At 48.1% G+C, this 12,208-nt stretch overlaps 1 protein-coding gene across 4 annotated transcripts in view; it reads left to right on the top strand.

Moving 5' to 3' along the window:
- LOC118370462 (zinc finger protein 385C-like) overlaps positions 1-12,208 on the top strand; it is a 254,826-nt gene that overhangs the window by 207,289 nt on the left and 35,329 nt on the right. For 2 of the 4 annotated variants that reach the window (XM_052518699.1, XM_052518702.1), the window contains one exon: positions 8,908-9,050. In XM_052518699.1, the coding sequence (XP_052374659.1) occupies positions 8,908-9,050 (143 nt within the window). Of the gene's footprint in view, positions 1-832; positions 1,244-5,868; positions 6,131-8,907; positions 9,051-12,208 lie in introns of those variants that run through there. The other 2 variants (XM_052518701.1, XM_052518700.1) reach the window with 2 other exon arrangements.

The raw sequence follows: 12,208 nt of genomic DNA, 5'->3' as shown, positions 1-12,208 counted from the left end.
GTAATTTGTTTCCTGGAAGTGCATGGGTGGAGGTATGTTAGTATGAGTTTTATGTGGTACTCACCTACCACATGTGTCTCCGGTACACAGAGAGCAACCACTCCGTTGTCTGTGGCTGGCTGTTGTAAATTCCTTGATTCTTATGCGTGTGCCTCAGCGCGGCGCTAGTCTTATCATCCAAACAGGCAAACAACCAGCCTCTGATTTAATACACTGTATTGGGAGCCACAGAGGGAGAAAGAGGGAGGGATGCACTATCAGCTGACAACTGTCCTCCAAGCTAGGCTAACCCTGCTCCTTCGCGCGTGCACGTGTGTGACATCTCGCAGGGGACCACATGACTGGAGTTGATGTCCGCCCTCCATGCCGTCTCTGTGGGCGGAAAACAGACAGCAGTGGGCCGTCCTCACCCAGCACCCAGCCGGGGGCAGACACAGCCAGGCCTCTACCCAGCACAGTGAACATATGCCTGGGGCTCCAGCGTTGCCCCTTTACTCCTCAGCTCCACCGACCAATTATTAAACTAGGCTGCGTCTCAAATGGCACCCTTTCCCCTGTGGGCCCTGGTCAAAAGTAGTGCACTATGTAGGGAATAGGGTGCCATTTGGGACGCATCCACAACACTCATCCTGGGGAGGGGCTGGTTGTCAATCTGATATCAAACCCTGAGGCAGACAGCTGTCAGGACTGCTTCCTTCCCCATTGTTATTCTGTCACATGCTTCATACGTACATACGTACATACATACATACATACATACATACATACATACATACATACATACATACATACATACATACATACATACATACATACATACATACTGTGGCAAAGAAGGGGGTCGAGTGATAAGTGGCAGATATGTGAGAGCAGAGCTAATAAACGGGCTCTGCCCGATCACTAAAATGGCCACCCCTGTCAGAACTACAGATCACAAAATGGCCGACCGCCAAAACTACAAGTCCCAGAAGCAAGGGGAACCCTCAGAAGGTGGAGCCGACTCACAGATAAAGGGTCAAGAAAAACCAGGAAGAGGGAGAGAGAGTGGTGGAAGGAGCTATGAACAGTAGAGAAAGAGACTATAGAGATTGGCTGGATTTACCGTGTATGAGCTGGATTGTTTGGACTTACCTGTTGGCGTTTGGACCTGGACCTACCGAGAACCCGATTCGTGTACCGAACCCTGCTATCCTTGACCTCGCCTACGGCCTGGGTGGACCAGGACGGAGAAACAAACACACAGGTACTGTCCTGTTCGAAAGAACTCTCATTCTTGGGTGATTTGATGACAGTTTACCACTTAGTTTGTGACAAACGCTCCTAACCTTGAAGAGGTTTGCCACACGTGGTGGAGGATGCGGGTATGGACTAACATACCACTGGTTAGGTAGAAGGAAAAATTAAATAAATGTTCAGTTAGCACTCCAAAGGGGAGTCAGGTTTTTTTTTTGTTTTGGCTTTGTTTAGGTAGGACAGTTTTTTTTAGGAAAATGAGTATGGAGGGAGCCATACAGGCCCTGTTACAAGCGGCGGCCGCCCAACAAGAGGCAACTAGAGCTCAACAAATAGTTCATCAGGATGCAATGCGAATGTATCAGGACACGTTACAGATCCAGCACCGCACCAACCAGCTGCTCAGAGAAGAGCAAGAGAGAAACACCCGGGAGTTAAGAGAAGGCCTAAAGGGGCTAGCGGACCAAATTGGGGTTCAATTACCAGCTGCAGATACCCAGAGGAGGGCCAATCATTTTCTTCAGAAAATGACAGCGCAGGATGATGTGGAAGCATATCTTACCACCTTCGAAAGGACGGCAGAGAGGGAGAAGTGGCCGAAAGAAGAATGGGCAGGGCTTCTGGCACCATACCTGGCAGGGACGCTCAAAAAGCGTATTTCGACCTGGAGTTGAAAGAAGCACAGGATTACGATAAACTAAAGGGGAGATCCTGACTAGACTGGGAGTGACCGATACCGTGAGGGCACACCGCTTCCACCAGTGGTCCTACCGACCGGGACAACCCCACGAACACAGATGTTGACTTGATTCACCTGGCACGGAAATGGTTGCGACCAGAGACCCGGTCATCTGCCGAGATTGTCGAGACCATCGTACTCAACCAGTTTCAGCGAGGTCTACCCCAAGAAGTGAGACGATGGGTTGGCCAGAACGAGGTATTTTCCGCCGACCATCTCGTGGGCCTGGTTGAACGGTATTGTACGGCAAGAACAGCTGAGCAGGCACAGGAGGAAAGACTCCGTTCCCCAGGCATGGGCGAACCAGCGGACAGGGTAAGGCGGCCCCAACATATAGAGGGGGGAAGAGAGCAGCGTGGGGCCATGAGGAAAGGATCAGAATCAGGCCAAGACACTAAGGGAAAACGGAAACCGGGACTGGGTGTCGAGGGGTCTCCCCCAGAACCCCTATTATCTGTTACCATTGTAATCAACCAGGACATATTGCAGCCTATTGCCCTATTAAAGAAGAGCCAATGCAATGTAACCTCGGTGAAAATGAAGATGATATACGGTATGCATGTCCTGTTGTAACCACTGTACTTGAAAGATCAAGAAACAATCATATGTGCAGGGTGAAGATTGAAGGGAAAGAGGTTGAAGCACTGCTGGATTCCGGCAGTATGCTAACCCTGGTCGTTGCAGGCCTAGTGCCGACTCATAAACTGGATACAAGACAGGATATCAGTGTTACATGCATTCATGGGGACACCCGTCTGTACCCACGGCCTTAGTGAGCATACAAACAGAGGACGGTCTGCTGGATTATGAGGTCGGCGTGGTCCCAAAGATGCCATATGATGTAATATTGGGTAGAGACTTTCCTAACTTTGCGAAGTTAGGCCACAAGAATGGCATATTTGAGAATCCAACAACCCTGACCAAGCAGGAAGAAGCATGGGGCCTTCAACCAAAGCCAAGAAAAGAGGTCTCCCAGGGGACAACATCACAGGTGCTAGTAGGGGAGGAGGAGGATGAAGTGGCAAACCTCGCTGATGACGAACAGCCCGGTACTAGTGGGGCTGGGGTCGATCTGAATCCAGAGGACGACGATATAGAACCAGCAGACCTGGCAGAGTCCTTGACTAATTTTGGGACGGCCCAAAACCAGGATCCAACCCTGCAACAAGCCAGAGCAGATGTGCAGGTCGTAGATGGTACTCCCATAAATGGTGGGATGATGCCTAATAGTTTTCCACACTTCATCATGAAAAAGGGTTTGGTGTACAGAGTCTCGAAAATAGGGGTTGATGTGGTGGAACAGTTGTTGGTTCCCACTCGGTACCGGAGGACAGTACTGGATCTAGCTCATGGGCACATTCTGGGTGGACACCTTGGTATCGATAAAACCAGAGACCGGATTGTAAGGAGGTTTTACTGGCCAGAATTCAAGCTGAAGTGGCTCGGCATTGTGGAGAGTGCCCGGAGTGCCAGTTAACAGCTCCCCGACCAGCTTTTAGAAGCCCATTAGTGCCACTCCCCATAATCGAAAACGCCATTTGAGAGGATAGCGATGGATTTAGTGGGCCCACTACCCAAATCCGCCAGAGGGCACCAATACATTCTGGTCATTCTAGATTATGCCACTCGCTACCCAGAAGCCATTCCCCTTCGGACGATGACTTCCAAAATATCGCAAAGGAATTAGTGCTCTTGTTCACCAGGGTAGGGGTTCCAAAGGAGATCCTTACCGACCAGGGGACCCCTTTATGTCCCGCCTTATGGCGGACCTTGTAAACTGTGGCAGGTGAAACAGTTGAGGACATCGGTTTACCATCTCAGACGGACGGGCTGGTTGAGAGATTCAACCGAACCCTGAAGTCAATGCTCAGGAAGGTAATCGATAAGGATGGGAAAAACTGGGATTGCATGTTGCCGTATCTGATGTTTGCCATTAGAGAGGTTCCTCAAGCCTCGCTGGGGTTTTCTCCCTTTGAGCTGGTATATGGGAGGCATCCCCGGGGAATCTTAGACATCGCCCGGGAAACCTGGGAGCACCAATCCACCCCGTATACTAGTGTCATAGAGCACGTCACGGCAATGCAAGACAGGATAGCCACAGTCATGCCCATCGTCAGAGAGCACATGAGACAAACACAAGAACACCAGCGGCACACTTATAACCGGCAGGCTACCCTGAGGGAATTTCAACCGGGAGATAAGGTGTTAGTGCTGATCCCCACAGTAGAGTGTAAACTACTAGCCACATGGAAAGGGCCATATGAAGTACTGGAGAGAATAGGAGAAGTCAATTATCGGATCCGACAGCCAGGTCGACGGCCCCAGGAACAGATTTATCACATAAACCTGTTAAAAGCATGGAGAGAGAGAGAAACACTAATGGTCACATACCCCACACACATTCAGGAGACAGCCGAAGTAAATATTTCACCCACTCTGTCCCCAGCGCAAGTACAGGAAGTAAAGGCCCTGATCCAGAAAAACAGAGATGTGTTTTCAGAGGTACCTGGCCGAACTGAGGTTACGGCTCATGATATCGTTTCCCTACCAGGGAGAAAAGTGAGTATGAGGCCATATCGGGTACCCGAGGCTCGACGGGCCGCGATTAGAGCAGAGACTGAGAAAATGTTGACAGCTGGAGTGGTTGAAGAGTCACATAGTGAGTGGTCTAGCCCAATTGTGATGGTCTCCAAGCCCGATGGGTCGTTGCGGTTCTGTAACGACTTTCGGAAGGTAAATGAAATCTCAAAGTTTGATGCCTACCCCATGCCCCGAGTAGATGAACTACTGGAGAAAATTGGTCATGCTCGGTACATTACGACCCTTGATCTGACAAAAGGGTACTGGCAAATTCCTCTGACCCCCAGGGCCAAAGAAAAGACAGCCTTTGCAACACCTGACGGTTTGTTTCAATACACCGTCATGCCATTGCTTGGGCCCCAGCAACCTTTCAACGGCTCATGGACAAAGTCCTAAAACCGCACAAGGCATACGCCGCAGCTTATTTAGATGACGTGGGGATCTACAGCCCAGATTGGGAATCCCACTTACCCCGGGTACAGGCAGTGTTAGATGCTTAGAAAGGCAGGGCTCACGGCAAACCCTGCCAAGTGTTACGTGGGGTTAGAGGAAACAGAGTATCTGGGATACACTGTGGGAAGAGGGTTAATCAAACCCCAACATAAGAAGGTGAAGGCAATTAGAGAATGGCGAAACCAGTAAATAAGAAGCAGGTCCGAGCCTTCCTAGGGCCCCGGTTACTAGTTCATCCCAAGTTATGCCACAGTGGCCGCCCACTTACCGACATGACTAGAGCCAGAGGGCCAAACATGGTCAAATGGGATGAAAGGGCCACCAAAGCATTTAGGACATTACAGGAGGCTCTCTGTTGTAACCCAGTGCTGGTGGTACCAGACTTTGAGAAAGAGTTTGTGGTTCAGACGGATGCCTCTGGTCAGTGCTATCCCAAGAGGTAGAAGGGGTGGAACACCCCATCCTGTTTTTAAGCATGCTGGAACCACGGGAAACCAATACTCAGGGTTGCCAGTAAAGTTCTAGAAAGGAAGTACTACCTGCTGGGGCGCCACTTCACCCTCATCAGTGACCATGCCCCACTCACCTGGATGCATAGGGCTAAAGAGAAGAACGCTCGGGTGATGCGGTGGTTTTGAGTCTCCAACCGTTTCATTTTGACTTGAAACACAGAGCAGGGAAGGAAATCGGATGGGTTATCCCGCATGCATGCATATTTTGCTGCTGACCTAGGGGTCGGATCTAGGGGAGAGATATGTGGCCCAGATTGTTATAAACGGGCTCTGTCACTAAAATGCCACCCCTGTCAGAACTACAGATCACAAAATACCGCCAAAACTACAAGTCCCAGAAGCAAGGGGAACCCTCAGAAGGTGGAGCCGACTCACAGATAAAGGGTCAAGAAAAACCAGGAAGAGGGAGAGAGAGTGGTGGAAGGAGCTATGAACAGTAGAGAAAGAGACTATAGAGATTGGCTGGATTTACCGTGTATGAGCTGGATTGTTTGGACTTACCTGTTGGCGTTTGGACCTGGACCTACCGAGAACCCGATTCGTGTACCGAACCCTGCTATCCTTGACCTCGCCTACGGCCTGGGTGGACCAGGACGGAGAAACAAACACACAGGTACTGTCCTGTTCGAAAGAACTCTCATTCTTGGGTGATTTGATGACAGTTTACCACTTAGTTTGTGACAAACGCTCCTAACCTTGAAGAGGTTTGCCACAATACATACATACTCACTCGTTGTGTTATATGGCTATATTATATTATAGGTCCTTGGCTTTGTCCTTGGCTGCTTTATATACACAATGTCTGGGGATGGAATAAGAATATGTGCATATACATATATGGATGTGCGACTGCCGTGCGGCATAGGCAAGATGCAATAGATTGTATAAAATACAGTATATACAAATGAGATGAGTAATGTAGGATATATAAACATTATTAAAGTGGCATAATTAAAGTGACTAGTGATACCATTAATAAATCCATTTATTAAAGTGTCCAGTGATTTGAGTCTGTATGTTGGCAGCAGCCTCTCTATGTTAGTGATGGCTGTTTAACAGTCTGATGGCCTTGAGATGGAAGCTGTTTTTCAGTCTCTCAGTCCCAGCTTTGATGCACTTGTACTGACCTCGCCTTCTGGATAGTAGCGGGGTGAACAGGCAGTGGCTCGGTGGTTGCTGTCCTTGATGATCTTTTTGGCTTTCCTGTGACATCGGGTGCAGTAAGTATCTTGGAGTGCAGGTAGTTTGCCCCCGGTGATGCGTTGTGCAGACCGCACTCCCCTCTGGGGAGCCTTGTGGTTGAGGGAGGTACAGTTACTGTACTAGGTGGTGACACAGCCCGACAGGATGCTCTCGATTGTACATCTGTAGAAGTTTGTGAGGGTTTTAGGTGACAAACCAAATTTCTTCAGCCTCCTGAGGTTGAAGAGGTGCTGTTGCACCTTCTTCACCACGCTGTCTGTGTGGGTGGACCATTTCAGTTTGTCTGTGATGTGTAGGCCGAGGAACTTAAAACTTTACACCTTTTCCACTACTGTCCTGTCAATGTGGATAGGGGGGTGCTCCCTCTGCTGTTTCCTGAAGTCCACGATCATCTCCTTTTGTTTTGTTGACGTTTAGTGAGGGGTTATTTTCCTGACACCACACTCCGAGGGCCTTCACCTCCTCCCTGTAGGCTGTGTTGTCATTGTTGGTAATAAAGCCTACCACTGTAGTGTCGTCTGCAAACGTGATGATTGAGTTGGAGGTGTGCCTGACCACACAGTCATGGGTGAACAGGGAAAACAGGAGAGGGCTGAGGACACACCCTTGTGGGGCCCCAGTGTTGAGGATCAGCTGAGTGGAGATGATGTTTCCTACCTTCACCAACTGTGGGCGACCCATCAGAAAGTCCAGGACCCAGTTGCACAGGGCGGGGTCGAGACCCAGGGTCTCAAGCTTAACCTTTCCCCTCGACAACATTCCGCTGAAAAGACAGTGCCTGAAATTCAAAAATATTTTTTTGAAATATGTAACTTTCACACATTAACAAGTCCAATACAGCAAATAAAAGATAAACATATTTCAAGGTCAATCTCTTCTGTTTCTAAAGGTGTGTGTGTTATTACAAGGTCAATCTCTTCTGTTTCTAAAGGTGTGTGTTATTATGAGGTCCATCTCTTCTGTTTCTAAAGGTGTGTGTTATTATGAGGTCCATCTCTTCTGTTTCTAAAGGTGTGTGTTATTACGAGGTCAATCTCTTCTGTTTCAAAGGTGTGTGTTATTGTGTCCTGATATTTCCTCATCCTCCTATCATATCCATGGTGTGTGTTGTAATGGTGAATTGCATTGCGCATGCTCAGGGCAGGTCTGGTGACCCAGAGATGATACTCATGATTGATCCTGGCGATGGGATAAGTACCCAGCACAGCATCGACCCACTGAAACGCAGCCAGCTGGAAAATTAGAAATCTCTTCATCCCTGGTCCATTTGATATCCGGTATCATCTTCCCAGGTCATACGGTGCAGGCCAGGCACTCCCCTCTCACAGCCAATGAATCTGTAATTAAATGATATGTGCGTGTGTATACGGGAGCACCCGGTGCATGTCCTTGAAGGATTAGCTCTGGCAGTGGGGTGATAGGATGTAGGGGGTTCGTGAAGGGGGGTTGCTCACATGCCCAGCCCCCCTCAGTCTTACACCTTACCTCCCACCTTACCTCATACCTTGCCTCTTACCTTACCTCACACCTTTCTCCTACTTTATCCCCCACCTTACCTCACACCTTACCTCACACCTTACCTCATACCCTACCTCACAACTTTTCTTCTACTTTACCTCCCACCTTACCTCATACCTTACCTCCCACCTCATACCTTACCTCACATCTTACCTCACACATTTCTCCTACTTTACCTCCCACCTTACCTCACACCTTACCTCACTCTTTACCTCACACCTTACCTCACACCTTACCTCACTACCTTACCTCCTACCTTACCTCCTACCTTACCTCCTACCTTACCTCACACCTTACCTCACACCTTACCTCACTCTTTACCTCACTCTTTACCTCACACCTTACCTCACTCCTTACCTCCTACCTTACCTCCTACCTTACCTCACACCTTACCTCACACCTTACCTCACACCTTACCTCATACCTTACCTCCCACCTTACCTCATACCTTACCTCACAACTTTTCTTCTACTTTAAATCCCACCTTACCTCACACCTTACCTCCCACCTTACCTCACACCTTATCTCACTCTTTACCTCACTCTTTACCTCACACCTTACCTACCAAACACACTGGTAGTGAGAATAGACAGAAAAAGAGACATCAAAGCGTCTCTCATGATTGTTCTAGGTGTTTGTCTAACCCTGTTGTGTTGTTGTTCCGTCCAGGCACCTCTGCCCAGGGCAACCCCCTCCTGGCCTCCCTGCCTGTTCCGGGACGGCCCCTGCAGCCCCACCTGGACCTCAAGCACTTCCTGCCCTTCAGGCTCAATGGATCGTCCCCCCTCAGCCTCTTCCCTAACTTCAGCACGGTGAGTCACACAGCACGGCATGGCACATCAACATCACCAAGTCATATCTACGTAACTACCACACTGCTAGTGTGAACTCAAAATACCTTTTTGTTTGTCAAATATTCTGTTATTTTCATGAGCTTAAGATGTCTGAAAGAATAGGCTACTCAAAGTGCCTGATGCCATTACCTTAAATTCCAATATATCTGTTGGTATTATAGAGCCACGCCCACCTACACTACCGTTCAAAAGTTTGGGCTCACTTAGAAATGTCCTTGTTTCTGAAAGAAAAACACTTTTTTGTCCATTAAAATAACATCAAATTGATCAGAAATACAGTGAAGACATTGTTAATGTTGTAAATGACTATTGTAGCTGGAAACAGCAGATTTGTTATGGAATATCTACATAGGTGTAAAGAGGCCCATTATCAGCAACCATCATTCCTGTGTTCCAATGCCACGTTGTGTTAGCTAATCCAAGTTTATCATTTTAAAAGGCTAATTGATCATTAGAGAGAGAGTGTGTGAGTGAGTGTGGACATCTGCTTGTCATACATCTCATTCCAAAGTCATGGGCATTAATATGGAGTCGGACCCCCCTTTGCTGCGATAACAGCCTCCACTCTTCTGAGAAGGCTTTCCACTAGTGACTAGATGTTGTAACATTGTTGTGGGGACTTGCTTCCATTCAGCCACAAGAGCAAAAGTGAGGTTGGGCACTGATGTTGGGCGATTAGACCTGGCTCGCAGTCAGCGTTCCAATCCATCTCAAAGGTGTTTGATGGGGTTGAGGTCAGGGCTCTGTGCAGGCTTGTCAAGTTCTTCCACACCGATCTCTACAAACAAATTTCTGTATGGACCTCGCTAAGTGACCCCAAACTTTTGAACGGTAGTGTATATAAATATAAGACAAAACACACATCACAACAAGAGAGACTACATAAAGAGAGACCTAAGACAACAACATAGAAAGGCAGCAACACATGACAACACAGCATGGTAGCAACAACATGACAACAACATGGTAGCAGCACAAAACATGGTACAAACATTATTGGGCTCAGACAACAGCACAAAGGGTAAGAAGGTAGAGACAATAATACATCACTCAAAGCAGCCACATCTGTCAGTAAGAGTGTCCATGATTGAGTCTTTGAATGAAGAGATTGAGATAAAACTGTCCAGTTTGAGTGTTTGTTGCAGCTCGTTCCATTCGCTGGCTGCAGCAAACTGAAAAGACGAGCGACACAGGGATGGATGTGTGTGCTTTGGGGACCTTTAACAGAATGTGACTGGATGAGGGCTGCAGTAGATATCTCAGATAGGGGGGAGCGAGGCCTAAGAGGGTTTTATAAATAAGCATCAACCCGGGGGTCTTGCGACGGGTATACAGAGATGACCGGTTTACAGAGGAGTATAGAGTGCAGTGATGTGTCCTATAAGGAGCATTGGTGGCAAATCTGATGGCCGAAAGGTAAAGAAAGGGTGACAGTGCCACATTGTCGGTCACTGAGCTCTTCAGTACAGGCCATTCTACTGCCAATGTTTGTCTATGTAGATTGTATGACGGTGTGCTCGATTTTATACCCCTGTCAGTAACAGGGGTGGCTGAAATAGCTAAATCCACTCATTTGAAGGGGTGTCCACATAAGATTGGCCATGTAGTGTATCTGAATGGCCATTCATAATGACAGCTTACTGTTTACATCCATTCCCAATTTGCCTGTATAGTGTACAGTTGAAGTCAGAAGTTTACATACATCTCAGCCAAATACATTTAAACTCAGTTTTTCACAATTCCTGACATTTAATCCTCGCCAAAATTCGCTGTCTTAGGTCAGTTAGGATCACGTCAAGGATTTCCGGTCACAACTTGCAGGCTTGTTTTCGAATTGCTGTGCGTTTTGTTGCCAACCTATTTTGCTACCTGACAACTTTACGGGTTTCACTTTTTAATTACCGTTCATATATTTATTTTTTCCTCAACTTTTTCACTCCGGACGCTTTATCTGGACACGATTCGTCAGGACCTCCAACAGCCGAAGCTAAGTAGTAACATTAACATGATGCCTTCTAATTGCAGCCGCTGTGCTCGCCTTACGGCGAGGATAGCTGTACTGCAAGCCCAGCTTCAGACGCAATCGTTAGGCAAGGGTAATTTCAGTGTAGGAAAGGATGAAACAGCGTCTGTGCCACCAGTAAGTACAGATAGTAGTATAAATCCCCTGGCACAGTCCCCGCAGCCGGACAACTTTCTCACGGTTTCTGGAAGGAAATGCTGTAGGAACGCTCAACCGGTGTCGCTCATTCAGCAGACAGAAACTTTCAACCGGTTTTCCCCATTAAGCAGCGGGTCGGTGTCAGAGGCCGAGTCTTCTCTGGTCTCTACTCCTCCCGTTACGGGGTCTGAGACGCCGAAGCTTCCCACCATTAGCTCTGACAAATTGAAAACTCTAGTCATTGGCGACTCCATTACCCGCAGTATTAGACTTAAAGCGAATCATCCAGCGATCATACACTGTTTACCCGGGGCAGGGCTACCGACGTTAAGGCTAATCTGAAGATGGTGCTGGCTAAAGCTAAAACTGGCGAGTGTAGAGAGTATAGAGATATTGTTATCACGTCGGCACCAACGATGTTAGGATGAAACAGTCAGAGATCACCAAGCGCAACATAGCTTCTGCGTGCATATCAGCTAGAAAGATGTGTCGGCATCGAGTAATTGTCTCTGGCCCCCTCCCAGTTAGGGGAGTGATGAGCTCTACAGCAGAGTCTCACAACTCAATCGCTGGTTGAAAACTGTTTTCTGCCCCTCCCAAAAGATAGAATTTGTAGATAATTGGCCCTCTTTCTGGGACTCACCCACAAACAGGACCAAGCCTGACCTGCTGAGGAGTGACGGACTCCATCCTAGCTGGAGGGGTGCTCTCATCTTATCTGCCAACATAGACAGGGCTCTAACTCCTCTAGCTCCACAATGAAATAGGGTGCAGGCCAGGCAGCAGGCTATTAGCCAGCCTGCCAGCATAGTGGAGTCTGCCACTAGCATAGTCAGTGTAGTCAGCTCAGCTATCACCATTGAGACCGTGTCTGTGCCTCGACCTAGGTTGGGCAAAACTAAACATGGCGGTGTTCGCCTTAGCAATCTCACTAGGATAAAGACCACCTCCATTC

This window comes from Oncorhynchus keta, chromosome 5 (assembly GCF_023373465.1).
Source record: "Oncorhynchus keta strain PuntledgeMale-10-30-2019 chromosome 5, Oket_V2, whole genome shotgun sequence".
NCBI classification, from domain to species: Eukaryota; Metazoa; Chordata; class Actinopteri; order Salmoniformes; family Salmonidae; genus Oncorhynchus; species Oncorhynchus keta.
Note: the sequence above shows the minus strand (reverse complement) of the source record. Positions and strands in the feature narration are given on the sequence as shown.